Here is a 16,624-nt window from a genome sequence, read left to right on the forward strand (position 1 = left end):
CTCCAGAATCCTGTGTGTTCATTTTCCGTTGAACTCATAGTGGTGGTCTTACATATTTATATGTGTTATATTTATATACTGAGAAAAGAAATGGCTATGGTCATGAAGCAAACAAGCTTCTTTCTTCCTCCGTTAGCTGAGGTCACCATCAGCTCCCTTGTCCTCTCTTGGCCTCCTGTATGAGGACCTTCCTTTCTGGGCGCAGGCTCTTGGACTATGGGAGTCGGTGTCCTTTGAGGTCCAGGCAGAAGCAGATGTGAGCATCGGGCAGAGGAGCAGGAAGCTGGAAGGTGCTCTGTGCAGTTTACTCCACGCTGGGCCGCCCTTGCCTGGAGAGGCAGAGTGGAAAAAAGATGGCAGGGTGCAGTCCAGGATCAGGAGCTGGTGGGAGTAGGGGAGTTCTTTGGGGTAAGATTTAAGAATAAGAGACGAAGTGCTCTCAGAAGATAGCTTTAAGTTCTCATCGATTCATTAACAGTGTGATCTTACTTTATCATAGTTTAGTTATCTGTGAAGCGGGAAAACGTTCTTTCCTCTTGTCTGGAGGGTCATGAGTGTATTTAGGTGCTCCTGCCTTTTGTTTCTAAAGTTCACGGAGGGGCGCCTGGCTGGCTCCGCACTAGAGCATCTGACGCTTAATCTCAGGGTCGTGCGTTCGGGGAGCCTCACGATGGGTATAGAGAGGGCTTAGAAAAATTCGTAAGAAATTTTAGTACTGGTCACCATATATTGAAAGATTAGTAATAAGACAAAGATGGTGTTAGTATCTTTCTGTAACTCTTTCCTCTCTCTTGTTTTTTTTTCCTACATTTCTTTTTTCACCGAAGTATCCTGCCGCAGTGCCTCCAGCCCCTAGTGCTCAGCAGGTGTTTGCCTCCACCATTGCTGTCCTCGCTGAGGTGTCCCTAGAAGTATCTGATTTCTGTCTTTCTGCTCCTTCTTTTACCACATCATCGCCAGGTCCTTCTTGGTCTTGCATTTTTCACCTCCCTCCCCCCCCAGCGCCACCTGCCTGTCCTTACAACAGCGCCAGGGGTGGTGTGGCACAGGGGGGAGGGCTGTGGACCAGGAGGCTTAAGTTCCACATTCTAGTTCTCTTTCTGTTCCTTATCTTGTCACCTTGGGCAGGTGACTTTTCTTCTGAGTCTTGGTTTCTTTATCTGTAAAATGGGAAGAAGAAAAACACCTGTCCACTTTCCAGGGCTGTTGTGAAGATCAAATAGACCAGTGCAAATAGCCACTGTAAAGTGCTTGGAGAAGGGTTTATTCTATTTCTAGAACAAACTTGTCAGGCTCTTCAGTGAGTAATCAGCCCTGGAGTGTGAAAAATAAATCTGGGTACAGGTACATTTTTAAAATGAGCTTGTGAGGGTTCTGAAACACTGGATGACTCCAGAAGTGCAGCCGGCCTGTCATCTTCATGAGCCTAACGAGCTGTAGCAAGCAGTTGTCGGCGGTGAGATCACGGGCAGCACACGAGGCCTCACAGTGGGGCCTGCAGGTAGGGATGTGCTCAGGTTCTGCAGAGGGTGTACTCGCCCACATGGTGAACCCTCAATTCAGAGGCATGGGAGGACGAGTGTCGTTGTAAAGTACTTCGACATAACCATAAACCCTGGGTTTGCGTGGTGACTTTTCCCGAAAGCACTTCCATGTGCATCTGATCAGTTGTGTTCCGTGGAGGGGAAGGTGGGTGTTTTCAGATCAGGGAGGGGCATCTGAGTGACCGACGCAGCCAGGAAAGAGTCCATCTCCTGGCCACAAGCTACCTGTCTTATTTCCACGTGGCTTACCGTTTTTCTCCTTATTCTTCTGGCTCATTTCATGTCGTGGACATCCTGGGTTTTGCAGAGGATGAAGTGGAGACAGGAAATGGTCATTTTGTTTTCTGAGGCTAGCCCTGTCAGTGGTCCTTACTGAGCTGTGCATTCCGGTTCCAGGGCGCCCCTGTGGGTTGTGAGGTTGGACTCTGCCCACGTCTGCCCCAGAAAGAGTTCGTTTTTCCATCTCAGACTCAGCCTGGTACAGAACTCCCATCTCATGCTACCACCCAAAGCACGAATCCCACATATGCCCTTCTAAGCCTCTGGATTTCTTTGTAGATCCGAAATGGAAGGAAACTGCTCCTAGGAGACGATGGTATTATTTCTTTCCCTGCCTGATCCTGCCACCAAACACGGGGCTTCACGAAGCAATCACAAATAACACCAAAGCTCTCTTGGGGGTAGCAAGAATTTGAGTGGATAGAGAAGGGATTGGGGGCCCCAAGTTGAAATCGAATATGCGTGCGAAGGACTAGATTTTGGAGAACATAGTGCCAGGGTTTTGCATGAAGTAGAACCTCAAGGCTCTTGAGAAATCGGAGCCCTAGGACCCTACAAAGACTCGCTCTTCTCTTCTTTCCTCACTTTGTCTTTATCAGCACCTGGTTAGAGATGGCTGTTAGCCTGTTGGACACCCCTCTTTCTGCAGAGGAGATAATGCCTTAGGGTCAGAACGAAGCTCATTTTCAGTCTGTTCTGTAGGAAGACTGCAAACGTTACTCTCCTAACCTTCAGATGTGTAAACTTGTCACCTTTGGAGCCACTGGGTTTTTGGTTTTGTAAGGGTATGTAGTGGAAAGAGCATTGGCTGGGCGTAAAGGGACCTACTCCTACCCCTGCCCTTGAGTAAATCATATCTCCGGATCTCAGTTTCTTTTTCTCTAAAACTAAGATTTGAATTGGGTGATCTGTGAGAGCCCCCTCCCCCCCGCCCCCAATCAGTCTCAGATTTAAAGATTGGCATCTGCTCGGCTTATTTTGTAATTCAGTTTGTCCTGCATAGTGTCTCCCTAATGATGTGTTCACGGCACCCTTGTCTTGTTAGCATCACCAGGGCCCAGTCGTGAAGACCATCCCACAGACACCAGTTGCGGTTACCAGGAAGCGGAGGGAATCTAGGCTTATGGTTGCACCATTCTGGTGGAAATAAACACTGGTGGGTCTGTTTCTAAGGAGGAGTCGCATTAAGTAATTTCATTGTCTGGATTTCTTTTGCATCATAGCCTACTCATGAAGGTTACTTCTCTTGTTTGGATATCTGGACGCTCTTTTTGGACTATCTGACAAGTAAAATTAAAAGCCGTCTCGGAGACAAGGAAGCAGTTCTCAACAGGTAAACCCCAGAAACATTGGTAACTAGAAATAGACAGTTTTGCCAGTTTTTCCTGTGGCCTGAAGGGGTAGCCACGCAGCCACACCTCTTCAGTGAGACTGGGTCACGTAAACTGGTTAGGTAGTTATGTCACTGCGCGTTTTTGTGTTCTTTTTCCCCCTTTAAATATCTCATTTTCTTAAAACATTTTTTTTTCTGATTAATAGAGTAATTTGTATTGTTAATGTTTTAGGTGTGACAGTGTTTTCATGGCTTTGTTTTTAAATGGCCCTTATTTTAGAGATGAAAACCTGAAGTATTTATTGGATGGAATGATATGACATCTGGGATTTGCTTTAAAGTAATCCACTGGGGATAGAGGGAAAAGTGGGTTGGCCATGTGTTGATAATTGATGTTGACCTTTATTGATACTAACTTGGGATTCATTATATTTGTGGTCTTTTTGTATGTGTTTGAAAATTTCCTAAAGTAAGGCTTGTTTTGAAAAATAAGTATTTTAAAAGCTAGGAAAAGATAGGAAAATATGAAGAAAAGTTATCCACAATCCCATAGTCCAGCGAAAATTACTTTTGTACCTTTTATTGTATTTTTTAAAAACAGTAAATGCGGAAATGTTTTTCCCCCATGTGTTTCTCAAGGTCATTTTTCTTACAGGCAGAAAGTATATTTCCTGTACACTATAGTTATTTATTTCAGAAATGAAATAACGAGCTAATGTCTCTAGAATGCTTGGTACATTATGAGTGCTTGCTCAGTAACTGGCATCAGGTTGGTGGTGGAGACAGTGAACACCCCTTCCCCAGAAATGTGCCAAACGGAGGTGGTGAGGCGAATCCCCGCCTGGGAAGAGGTTGGACTGACCCTCTAAAAACCCTTTGTATTGCTGAGGTTTTATGAGTTTTAAAAATTCTGAACAGAATATTTACATTCCAAGGTTAAACATTTGCACTTTTGTTCCCGAAACATTATATTTGTGATTGCAAAATAGCTTCCATGTTGCTGTGGCTTCAGGTCAGAGGTGCTTTATGGGTAGTATATTCATGTCTCTGAAACTTCATTACACAACAGTAGATCCCGTTTTTGGTGAATTTGCCAACTATAAGTAATTGTGTTTTTGAATGAGTTTCTCCAAAGAAAAGGTATTTCCTCCTTATTCTCTATTTTGTATGCTGAACAGTTGTATTCTTTGGTTCTGGGACTGTGCCTGATTTTGCTATATTTAGTGGTAGATATTCTTTCACATCTCTCAGGCTTGTTGGAAGAATAAACTGAGGAAATGATTAATATGCAGATGCTTTTTAAAGCACAGTACAAATGTGTTTTGGGTGTGGAGAATATGGTTCCATTGAGAAAATATGTGCTGGCAGATTATTAGTATTAAGTAGACACTTGTGCACATTATTGTACCAACAGAAGGAGTGGTGGTATAGAGTTTAAATTCTTTTTCTGCTTCATGGGAACAGTGTTACTTTTGGTCAGGTTCTGTGCTGATCACATTTCCTGTTGCAAAATGCTCGTAGTGACATCTCTTGCAGGATGATTAGGATTCAAGGAAGTCCTGTAGGTGAAGTGGCTGGCGCAGTAGTTCGCCTGTTTTTGGCACTCAGTCGTTGGTCACAGTGATGAGTGCAACTGTGATAATAAGTAACAGAAGATATTGCTGCCCTTTGACCATGCCGATGACCGTGGCATTAAGTGATAGGGCCCTCCACCTGCACATGGTGACCCGCCTGCCCAGGCATCTGTGTTCTGATGTCACAGTTGTCGGGGGTGATGGCTGACCGCTTTAAACACTAGGAATTGTTCTTGTTGATCATTTGATCATCATCCTAAATGAGGCTTTCTAATTTTTTATGACCTTTTTTTTTTTAAACATACACTTAGAACACTTTTAAGCCCTTGGGAAAAAAAAAAACAAAAAAACTCCCAAATCTTTAAAGCTGGTCAGTGGTTCTTTTGCCATTGAATAGTAACCATCACCCGGGGAACTGTTTGTTGATCAGACACTGCCTAGTTGTTGGGGGGGGCGCGGTGCAGGCTACAAAGAAGGTGTATAAGGTAGTCCCCTGAGGGGCACAAAGAAAATAGTTGAATTTTAATGTCTGTATTTCTCCTGTCATCTCTTACACTATGTATTTATGCAGGTGTGCACTCACATCCTTAAATGAAAGTTTTGAAATGTGGCAACCACTGTTCTAGGTTCTAAGAGACCCTGATAGGTCAGACATGTGCTGTTTTGCAGAAGGGCTGATGAAGAGCTCTGGCTACTGGTAATGACCCACTCGTTTTAATAAAGCACATAAATGTGATCAAGTGTTTTTCAGCTGATAAAATTCATCTGAAAGAAGTCGAGGTGCCTTTGGAATCACATTTGTGGCTTGAACCAGAATTTCAGAAGCAACTAATCTTGCAGGAACGAGTCAAGAATGTTTTCTTGGTATCTTAAATGGGAAACGTAGGTGTGGTTAAGTCACAGAGACAGCACTCAGTTCCTGTCCCTTGTGGTTTACAGGTTTTGCATCATTCATCACAACAAAGTGGTGTGGGCCTCGTAGTCTATAAATTTAGAAGCACAAATGTACGTGGATTTATTTTTGGACCTAGGAACTTGGAGATTGGAGCTCTGCATGTTCCTTACTCAGAATGCTCCAGAGTTTCTTGATCAGAGCTACTGGGGACTTGAGTCCCACTGTCAAAGCCATGTGTTCTGTAGCATAGCCAGCTGGACAAAGCTGCTGATGGAGTTCATTGTCCACATTGGCCGTTTTCAGATGGTGGTTTGGGAAGACCTGAAGTTCCATCTCTTCTTCCTCTGCTGTACTCTGGGGTGGAATGTCTGTCTGCTTTCAAGCTGTTGAGAAAAGGAACCGAACTGGTGTGTGTTCAGTACCTTGGCTGACAGTAGGGAATAAGTACTTGTTCTCTTCTGTTCTCTCTCCCTCACTCCCTTTCTCTTTGTGCTTGTCACTGTGAAAGCAGCCACCTGTGTAGAAATTTATTTTTACAGGAAGATGAGGAAACCTGAAGGGAGTTAAGCAACCTAAAGTTATTGAGTCATGTCCTGTGAGCCCCTTTGTCGTGAGAGTACTAGCAAGTACTGGCCACAGACCAGACAGGGATTCTGAGTAACACTGGGTTGGACTGTAAACAAATGTGGGTGAGCGTGAGAAAACCTGCTCCCTTTTCTTTCCGGATGGGTTTTTCTGCTTAACAAAAAGGAAGTACCTTTGTGGCACGTGGCATTTTGATACAGTTAATAAAAGGTGTTAACTAGGTTTGTGTCAGGGCTCCAGTAGTTTTCTAGGTCCTGTGAGGAGAGATTCATGCTGTTGACGGCTCCAGAGAGCAAGTAGAATGGGGTCTCAGTTATTTCATTGAGTTGAGAAAGCAGTCTAGGGTCCCGTCCCAGTCCTCTGTAGTTACCTGACTTGGACTTTTGTCTGTTTCTTGCCTTTGCATTTATTCATATTTTTTTTGTTCACTTGTACTTTCACTGATCGTTTGTATACTGAACACCGACTGTGTAGTTGCTACCATGTACAGTTTTATTTAACTCACATGTTACGGTGCTTTGGAATCACATTTGTGGCTCAAGCCACACAGGTCTATAGGTTTATCTCTACTGCATGTTTAAGCATGTAATGCTACAAATTTCCCTCTGAGTACTGCTTTTGCCGTGTCCATCAGATTGTCCTGTGTTCTCTTTTCCTGTTTGCTGAAGAGATTTTCTAATTTCTCTTGGGGTTTTCTCTTTGTTGTTTAACTTCCAAATATTTGGAGATTTACCATCTATCTTGTTGTTACTATTTTCTAGTTACTATGATTTGCAAACATAGTTTGTGTGATTTCAGTTCTTTTCAATTTGCTAAGGTTTGTCTTATGACTTAGTCTTCTTGGTGAGTGTTCAGAGTGCACTTGACAAGAGCGTGTATTCTGCTGTCGTTGGATGGGGTGTTCTGTCGATGTTGGTTAGGTCAGGTTGGCGGTGGCATTCTGTGTGTTCTCTGTCATGTTCTGTCCGTGACCAGGAGAGAGGTGAGCTCTCTGTGTACAACTGTGGGTTTATCCATGTCTCCTTTCAGCCCTATCATTTTTGCTTCATTTATTTTTGAGTCTCTTGTTAGTTTCACACAAATTTGGTTTCCCTTTTCAGTGTATTTATTGTTTGATGATATCTCCTCTGGTATTACAGTATATTTGCTTTTCACATTAACATTTCACCACTGCAAGTGTGTGTGGAAACCTTACCACCACATAGATCCTTTTGTCCTCCCTTCTTTGTATTGAGGTTGCCACATTTTACATCTAGATCCGTGGAAAGTCCCATCAGTGTTTTATTTTTGCATTAATATTTTAAAGAACTTAAGAGGAGAGAAATAGTCTGGAAAATACTAGAGAAATGGTATTTACCTAGACACTTGCCAGTTCTCTTTCTTTTGTCCTTCATTCTTGAAGGTCCAGGTTTCTTTCTCATGATTATTTACCTACTGTGTTAATCAGCTCAGGCTGCCATAACAAAATACGACTGGCCATTTTATTTATTTTTATTTTATTTTATTTTATTTTTTTTTTAAATGATTTTTTATTATATTATGTTAGTCACCATACAGTACATCCCCGGTTTCCGATGTAAGGCTCGATGATTCATTAGTTGTGTATAACACCCAGTGCACCATGCAATACGTGCCCTCCTTACTACCCATCACCGGTCTATCCCATTCCCCCACCCCCCTCCCCTCTGAAGTCCTCAGTTTGTTTCTCATAGTCCATAGTCTCTCATGTTTCATTCCCCTTTCTGATTACCCCCCTTTCTTTATCCCTTTCTTCCCCTACTGATCATCCTAGTTCTTATGTTCCATAGATGAGAGAAATCATATGATAGTTGTCTTTCTCTGCTTGACTTATTTCACTTAGCATTATCTCCTCCAGTGCTGTCCATGTTGTAGCAAATGTTGAGAACTCGTTCTTTCTGATAGCTGAGTAATATTCCATTGTATATATGGACCACATCTTCTTAATCCAGTCATCTGTTGAAGGGCATCTCGGCTCCTTCCACGATTTAGCTATTGTGGACATTGCTGCTATGAACATTGGGGTGCATATGGCCCTTCTCTTCACTACGTCTGTATCTTTGGGGTAAATACACGACTGGCCATTTTATAGGCCTTATCTCCAAATATGGTTACATGGGGTTAGGGCTTCAACGAAAGAATTTGGAGAGGACCCAGTTCAGTCCCTAGCATCTTCTATCTGAAAAACCTTATGGAGGATGTTTATAATAGCTGCCTTTGGTAATTACAGGTCGGCTTCTCTTGATTGTCTTTCCCTTCATAAATGGTCAGTGCCTCCTCATTCTTCGTATGTTTACTCGGATTCTGGATCCTTTTACCTGCTTATTCTACCGGCCTCAGGCATGGCTTCCATCTCCACAGTCACCTTGTGGTCAGAGATGGGTGCTGCATTTACGGACATCACACCACGATGCAGGTAGCAGGAATGAGAAGGGGAGAGGTTGGACAAAAGATGCTTTTCCAGAGGCTCTGCCCGGTGTCCCCTCTTAATATGTCCTCAACCATTGCCATCTGCAAGGGAGGCTGGGGAAATGCAGTCTTCCAGTTGGCCTCAGTGGCCAGTTGTCTGAGGGAGAAAGGAAGAATGGGTATTGGGTAGGCAACCAGAGTCTGCCATACCCATATACTCTCCCCACCTTCATCAAACACTTTGGGGGAGCAGTTATTACCTAAGTGTGCTTTAGCCTGGTTTCTAGTTGGGTTTAATTTTCTGTGGGATAAGCTTTTTTTTGCAGCCAGAGTCACTAACTGCCCGGAGGGTTTTAGGTCTAATTTAGGGTTATCCTATGCATGCAAAGTCTTTAAATTCCCTTTTAGCTCAGCAAGACAGTTTGGAGATGACAAGTTTCATCTGCCCTCTGGTCTGAAGTGGATTTTCTTTCCTAGCAAAATTGTGAAAATGTGTTGGTCCATCATAGCAATTTATAGCATAAAACTTCTGTAACTAACTTCAGGAATTTTTGGGCAAATGGCAGATACAAGCTCTAGGCTTAAGTGTTTGATCTCACCTTTTTCTCTGAAATTACTGAAATGGGATTTTGAGTCTTTCGGCAGTTTTTCCCCGCAGATGCTGCCTGTTTTATTAGTGATTTTTTTCTGCCAGCATTTGTTTCTGGGCCATGCCCAGTTGCCCATCTAGCCTAGGTTAAGTCATTTGCAGTCGTCATTGTTTCTGTCTTAATGAGAAAATGAGAAAGTGAGCTCATGTGCCCACCAAACTCTGCAGTGTGACAGTTCAGGAGGGCTCTAGTGGAGTCTTTAGACTGTCTGTACAGAGTCTCATCACAGGGCTCGTAACTTAGACTAGATGGACTCTGTTTGATCTTGGCATTGGATACCTTTTAGCTGTGGTTAGCTTGTCCCGGTACTCCCCTGCATTGGATTAGATGGTGTACTAGGTAGAGTCCTGTTAGGAAATGGAAACCAGACTTAATTATTTTAAGAATTAAATATTTTAAGAATTCAGTGTAGGAAATTGGTGAAACTGGTGTTGGAGGATTGGAAGAGCAAGAAGGAAACACTGAGATAAAGCTGATGAGAACTACAGGAAGCAGCCCCACCCCTAGGGCTGAGGGTATAAAGGAAAGAGGGAGAGTTATTAAAATCTAGATCAGAGGGATGGAGCCCGTGCAGCCCAGATCAGGTCTCTGAGGAGAGGGTAGCACCCAGCTGCCACAGGAGCTCAGAGGAGGGGCCCAATGGCGCTGGTATGTACTCTGCAGAGGAGGGGTGCAGGCTGGCGCTACTGGCGCCTCTGAGAGTGCATGAGGCTGGTTCTAGGAATGGGGAAGCTGAAAGTGGAACCATTGATTACTTCCAGGTGATTGTTGGCTGGGGCGACACTGCCAGGACGGTGAGCCCCCAGGAAGAAGGGTGTCCCTGTGCCCCTTCTGCAGCTCGGTCTCCCTGCGGCGCCCCTGCTGCAGACCCTCCAGGTGGAGGACAGAGGAGCTTTGTGCACTCGCAGCCCCGTTGTCCCAGACTACGGGGTGGATCGGTGCTGAGTGCCTGGCATGGGTCCTCAGCTCTATGAGGGGAGTAGTCCCTGAACCTGTCATAGAAATTCTGTTTCGGGACAGGCAGACATTTAGGCAGCTGGTTGGTTCTTGAACATTAGTGGTTTGTTAGCCCTTGTGGTTCAACTGCTGCAGGTAACTTGGTGTCTGCTGAGGTAGGTTCTTATCATATGTGGGAAATATGCAGGCCTGGGGCTTTAAATATTTCAGGAAGTTCTTAGATATAGGCCAAAGGGGTAGGGTTTCCCCAAGCTTTTTCCATTTCTTCCTTTAGGTTTTAAGTGTTCTTAAAAATTGAAGGTAAGGTTTTGGGGAGTGGGCGGAGCAGGCTCAAAGATGATTGGTGGTTTACACGGAGAGCGTGGGATGTTGAGTTATGGAACCCCGGGTTCAAATCACTTAGCTTGGTGACCTTGGGCAGTTTATTTAACTTCTTTTAACTCTGGTTTCCTTGTCAGAAAAACACCAGTAATACCACCCACCTCTCACAGATGTTAAAAAGATTGCATATTGAATCATATATTGAATGAGTATAAATTGATATTTATATGTAATAACCTGTAATCCCCAGGGCAACCATGGAGAAAGTGACTCACAAATGCATGGTGAAAGGAATGACAAGGGAATGAAAATGGCACACTAGGAAGTGTCTGTGACACAAAAGGCGGCGGCCATGTTGGAACTGAACAAAAGGCATGGCCTAGAGGAGAGAAGTAGTACAGTGGCAGAAGTCCTGCCTGAGCAGTGAGGATATTAAATGTGAAGAATTAACTTCTCTGGTTTAAAAAGCAGTCATTGGCAGAATGGATTAAAAAAACATGAGCCAGCTGCATGTTGACTCTTAAGAGATGCACTTCAGTTTCAGAGACCCAAATAGGTTGTGAAAGCTGTTCCATGCAGAGAGTAGCCAAAGGAGATTCGGGGTAGCTATGCTAATATCAGACAGAATAGACTTTAAGATATGAGTGACTGCCGGGGTGGCACCTGGGTGGCTCAGTCGGTTAAGCGTCCAGCTCTTGATCTCAGTGCGGGTCTTGATCTCAGGGTTGTAAGATGGAGCCCTGCATTGGGCTCGACGCTGGGCGTGGAGCCTACTTAAAAAAAAAAAGATCCTTCAGTCCCATCAGTCCAGATGGAGCCGTCAGTCCATCAAGAAGGTGCTTGAAACATGGTGAAATGAAGAAATATCCCTGCTACCATTCCATTTGACACACGCACTGGTTGACCCACAAACTAAGTCTAGTTCACATGCTGCTTATATATGGTAATCCAGTAGGGATGCTGTTTTTTCTCATCGTGCCGGAGGCCTTTTCAATATGCTAGGCTAAAAGTCTGCTGTCACTTGATGTTGGATTTCTCCCTGCCACGTAGGTACGAAGACGCTCTAGTCCTTTTGCTCACGGAGGTGTTGAATCGAATCCAGTTCAGATACAACCAAGCCCAGTTGGAGGAGCTGGATGACGAGACTCTGGATGATGATGTAAGCGGCGTGTCCTAATCGACCTTAGTCATTGTCGTTTTTGGCGTGAGTCCAGATGGAGACTGGGAACCTGCAAGCTCTCTGCTCTGGAGCCAGTGTAGTCATACAGTTTGAGTTGTGCATTTGAACTTTATAGCTGACCTTGAACAGTGCAGGGGCTTAGGGGTGCTGACCACCTGTGCAGTCAAAAATCTGAGTATAACTTTTGACTCCCCCAAAACTTGTAGTAACCTAACTGTTCACTGGAAGTCTTATCAACAAATGGTCGATTAACACATATTTTTATCTTGTATGTATTATATTACTGTATTCTTACAGTAAAGTAAGCTAGACAGGAGAACATTTTATTAAGAAAATCATAAGAGAAAATAAATTTCCAGTACTGCACTGTGTTTATTGAAAAAAAATCCCATATAAGTGGGCCTGTGCAGATCAAACCCCTATTGTTCAGGAGTCAGCTATATATCCTATTCGTCTTTTTGGGTTCACTATTTGTAAAAGGAAGCTGACAGGCATTTTTATCTGTATGGACTAGAGATACAAGCAGAAAAACCATATGCACAGTGAGAAGAGGTTTAGTAAGGGCTCTGTACTCCTGATGTTCCCCTGCCTCGCACCCACACCTCCGCTCCCCACTCTGAGCAACAAACAAAATCTAGTTGGATGCAGGTAGAAATAAAGCGCAACTTACATGGTAAGCCTAGAATGAAAGGAAGTCTCTTTTGAGTGTATTTTGCAAATCAGTATCTTAAAATCAATCTTAATTTATTGAGGCAGGTGTGCCCATCATGGATAAAGAAAATGTGTTGAAGGACACAATTCCCGTCTTCCTTTTTCTCAACCACCATGTGCTTTAGAATTTTCAGGTCACTGGTATGGCTTTCAAAATAACAGTGACGATGGCATGGTTGAGAGCTTGAGGGTGGCCATGTTTGGGTTAGAAAGAGCCTTGTACTTGGAACCTAAAGGGTTTGGACCCGGAGGAGATAGAAGTCTGAGCCTTCAATTTCTCTGAGCCTTAATTTCTTCCTCTCCCAAAAGGGGAGCGATGTGTCTGGCCTGTGCTGACAGTTACATGAGGGTAGCTTGTGGAAGGACTGGCTACATGCCTGACACATTGTGTGTGCTTGGTAAACTTGAGCTTCACTTCTTGTTAACTATGATTTAGTACAGTGCTGCTCACGTTTGAGCATGGGTGAGAATCACTGAGACAGCTTGTTCTGCAGACTCTGATTTGGGGGTGGGGCCACAGAATTTGCATTACCTACAAGCCTGCAGGAAATGCTGGTGCTGCCTTGTCTGTGGACCATACTTGGATGGCACTGATGTAGTCCATTATACTGATGGCAAGGTAGTCATGGACTGTGTCGGAAAGTAACGAAGGAGCGACCACTTCTATAGCTCGGACGGCAGCAAGGGGACTCGAGCACTTTCCAGGTGTTTTTTTGAAATTCGTATTCCTGTGACCGTAGGGGAAAAAGTAGGTCATTCTCTGTGGATCATGTGCTTTCTTAGGAAATAACTTTTTATGAAGTTAATTGATTGGATTAAAAATACTCTAGGTTGATCTTTTTAAAGTACTAAGTAACCCAGTTCCATCATTTGCCATTTCTTCAAGACCCTGTGCTCGAGAGTGGACTTGCGGTTGCGGATGAAGGGGCAGGGGAGATGTCGGGACTCTGCCTTTCTGGGAGAGCTGATCCTTCTGTGTTTCCCCCGCAGCAGCAGACAGAGTGGCAGCGGTACTTACGCCAGAGCTTGGAGGTGGTGGCCAAAGTGATGGAGCTCCTGCCCACACACGCCTTCTCAACACTGGTAACTCACCTCTTGGAGGGGAATGAAGAGCCTAATATTTTCCCTGCACATGTAGCATGAGTAGTAAGCTTTTTTGCTCACCATTATTTTAAAATCTATATATATGTATGTGTACATATATATATATATATTTATTTATTAAAGAGAATAATAATTACTATAACCAACCCTCAAGTTTAACAAATGTTAACATTTCCCCCAAATATTTTAAATCAGCTTTTGGGAGGGCTGTTTTTCTTTCCTGAACTCTTGGATGCAGTATGAATTTTCCTAATGCCTTCCTTCACGCCTGCATCAGTAGCTCAAAAATGGCCAGGCCACATAGAGGACTTACTTATAAAGATGACATTGCTGGAAAGCGAGCCTTTGTAAAGCTCATCGCTAGCACTCTGCCTATATTTATGTGCTAGAATCTTAGGCGTAAGGACTGCTTTCATTCACTAAGTGGTGCTTGTTATTTGAGATTTCACTAAGCCTAGCTTTTCTTCAAGGGCAAGATGATTTTGGGGGCTTGTGTTCTCTTGTAGAAAGTTCCGTTGTGTTTTGCCAGCTGCCTTTCCTAGGGACCTGTCACATTAAAGTCTGATCTTTATCTTAATGGTGAGTTAGCAGCTTTAGAAAGAAAAGGTACAGCTTTGGTGATGAAGGTCCTGTCTGCTAAATGAGTAAGGGAATCTGACTTCCAAAAAGTTTGGCCTGTCTTTTCACTTGGCTATGCACTTTAATAAGGCATATCTAGTAGTTCTTTCCAGAATAGAGTTTCCCTTGGAATTGAAAGGAGATAGATAGGCCCTGTCTCCGAGCTCTAGAAGGTGTAGATCATTTGGGGTTTGATGTCCTCTTTTAGGAACATGACAGTCATGATAGTTCTACCCAGCATCCACTGCTTTGTTTAGAAAAAGAGTATCAAACTGATAATGTTGTTTTCTTTCTTATTCCAAACATTAATTGGTGGTGTGAATTGTAGAAATTGTTGAGGGCAGGGCACTGAATGGAGATGCTTCTGCTTAGCTGCCTATAAGGGTTTCCAGAGAAAAGTTTCTTTTTATCTGATGCCCACCTCCCCATAGATACTTACAATGTTTTAATGTTAAAATGCTGTTAAAAATTTGCATTTATGTTTGTTTTTTTTTTAATCTTTGTTTCTTTGTTTTCAGTTCCCAGTTCTTCAGGACAATTTAGAAGTTTATCTGGGGTTACAGCAGTTTGTAGTTACTTCAGGGTCAGGTAAACTGGTTTTTATTTTCTAATTTAACCAACATTAAGAAAAATACCGGGCTTATAAATTTAAGTACTGCCATCTTTGCTGTCGGAACATGGTTTCTCCACTGCCACCTCCGTGTGGCTCTGTCTCTCCCCACTTCTACACAGGGAAGCTTTTCTAAAGAATCATGATAAAAAGGAGCTGTGAGGGAGGTAAAAATTGAGACTCTGACAGTGTGTTCTAAAGAGCTGTTTCAGAGAGAGAGAGGGAGGGGCAGCTAATTTGGAGCAAAGAGGGAGAACTTAGAAAACAAACCCCAGCCCTTAGAATATTTTAGGTCTTTTAAACTAGCAAGTACTCTAGGGAAAAATGGCCTTGGGCTTCCGCCGCCATGTGCCCTTTGTTCCTTGGTGTTTGGAAGCAGGACACAGGAGCGGCTCCAGAGCAGGCGGCCTTGTGTGGAACACGCTGACGGCTAGTGACCGTCATCTCTCTTGTCGGCGGCCTGCGGGAGGCCTGGCCACAGCTGGGCGGAAGGACTTGGGGTGGCCCTTTGTAGGCTTCGCCTGCTTGGGCTTTCGGCTCAGCATTTGGGGTTATTTTGTTGATAACAATAATAGCTTCCGTTTGTCGAATGCGCCTCACCTGCCTGGCACTGTAGTTTTTGCCTACGCTCTCCTTACTCCCTCATCTGTCCTGGAGCTGGGAGGACTGATACCAGTAGCTGCTGCTTCACGGAAGGGGAAATGGATGTCCAGAGATGTTTATTTGTCCCAAGATGGTGTCCCAGGGAATGATTAAAAAGTTGAATTCAATCTGATGTCCATTTTGCTCGCTAGAAACACCAGGAGCTCACCATGGTGCTTGCAGGTGTGCTTGTGCTCCCCCCCGCCCCCTGGTGCCTCCCATCTCCCACGGTCACTTCCCACTGCCCTTCCTCACAGCGTTTCCCATCTGGGAGTTGTGCCCGGCCCCGACCACCAGCAGCCTGGCACCGAGCCGCCTGGGGTAGAGACCGTCTCCTGGACGAGCTGGTTATTCATGGCAGAGCCTCCACGAGAGGCTTGCTCTGAGGCTGCCCTTCTTGGTGGCCTGTGACACTTTGTTCCCATAACCGTATTAGCTTCTAAATAATCCACTGGGCCCCAAGAGGTTGATGGGACTTGGCATGCTCCAAAGTTTGTAGATAGGCTAAGGACAACTTACAAAGAACTTTAAAAAGACCACTTTTCAAAGCAAACATGCCTGTAAAATATGTTGTCAACATTAACGAAAATCATTTGTGCACCAGTGCTACAGATGTTTCTAGCATCCATTCTTGGGAAGAAATTGTGCCCTGGTGGTCTCTCCCCCAGGGCCACTCATCAAATTAGAACGGACTCAACATCCTCAAGACATTATTCTTGATCTTTAAAAAAGTTGAGCAGGCACTCCCTGCCCCCCTTTCCCTGCACTGACCCCATGTTCCTTTTCGGGGTTTTTGCTGCCTTTATTATGTTACATTGAGTCTGTCTTCAGGCGAAAATCTGAGTGATTTTTAAGTCCTTTTTCTGAGACATAACTGGTCACTTAGAGTTTCTCATCCGGGAAGGATAATCTGTTTTATTTTTCCCTGCATGAAATACCACGTACCTGTTCTCATTGAAAGCCATTTACTGGCAGTTTCTCAGTGTGCTTGGCTTTTCCGGATTGTTTATAAATCTCATCCCTAGCGCCGATCCTTGGTGCATACTCCAGGGGCAAAACCTCTCAGGGCGAAGAAATACTTCCTGTCTTAAAACAAGCTCTCTTATCCATGACAAAGCGTTCCCCCATCCCATGGTGGCTGCAAAGCCAAGTTTCCAGTGCAGGGCTTATTAAAAAAATGGAAACTGAATACAT

At 44.1% G+C, this 16,624-nt stretch overlaps 1 protein-coding gene across 2 annotated transcripts in view; it reads left to right on the top strand.

Annotated features, from left to right (window-relative positions):
• XPO6 (exportin 6) overlaps positions 1–16,624 on the top strand; it is a 100,723-nt gene that overhangs the window by 56,459 nt on the left and 27,640 nt on the right. Inside the window, exons 9-12 of one of the 2 annotated variants that reach the window (XM_045775247.2) lie at positions 3,047–3,156; positions 11,616–11,724; positions 13,450–13,539; positions 14,697–14,766. In XM_045775247.2, coding sequence (XP_045631203.1) covers positions 3,047–3,156; positions 11,616–11,724; positions 13,450–13,539; positions 14,697–14,766 — 379 coding nt within the window. Of the gene's footprint in view, positions 1–3,046; positions 3,157–11,615; positions 11,725–13,446; positions 13,540–14,696; positions 14,767–16,624 lie in introns of both variants that reach the window. The other variant, XM_045775246.2, reaches the window with a different exon arrangement.

This window comes from Ursus americanus, chromosome 2, assembly GCF_024610735.1.
Source record: "Ursus americanus isolate L20-20 chromosome 2, mUrsAme1.1.p, whole genome shotgun sequence".
Classification (NCBI taxonomy): domain Eukaryota; kingdom Metazoa; phylum Chordata; class Mammalia; order Carnivora; family Ursidae; genus Ursus; species Ursus americanus.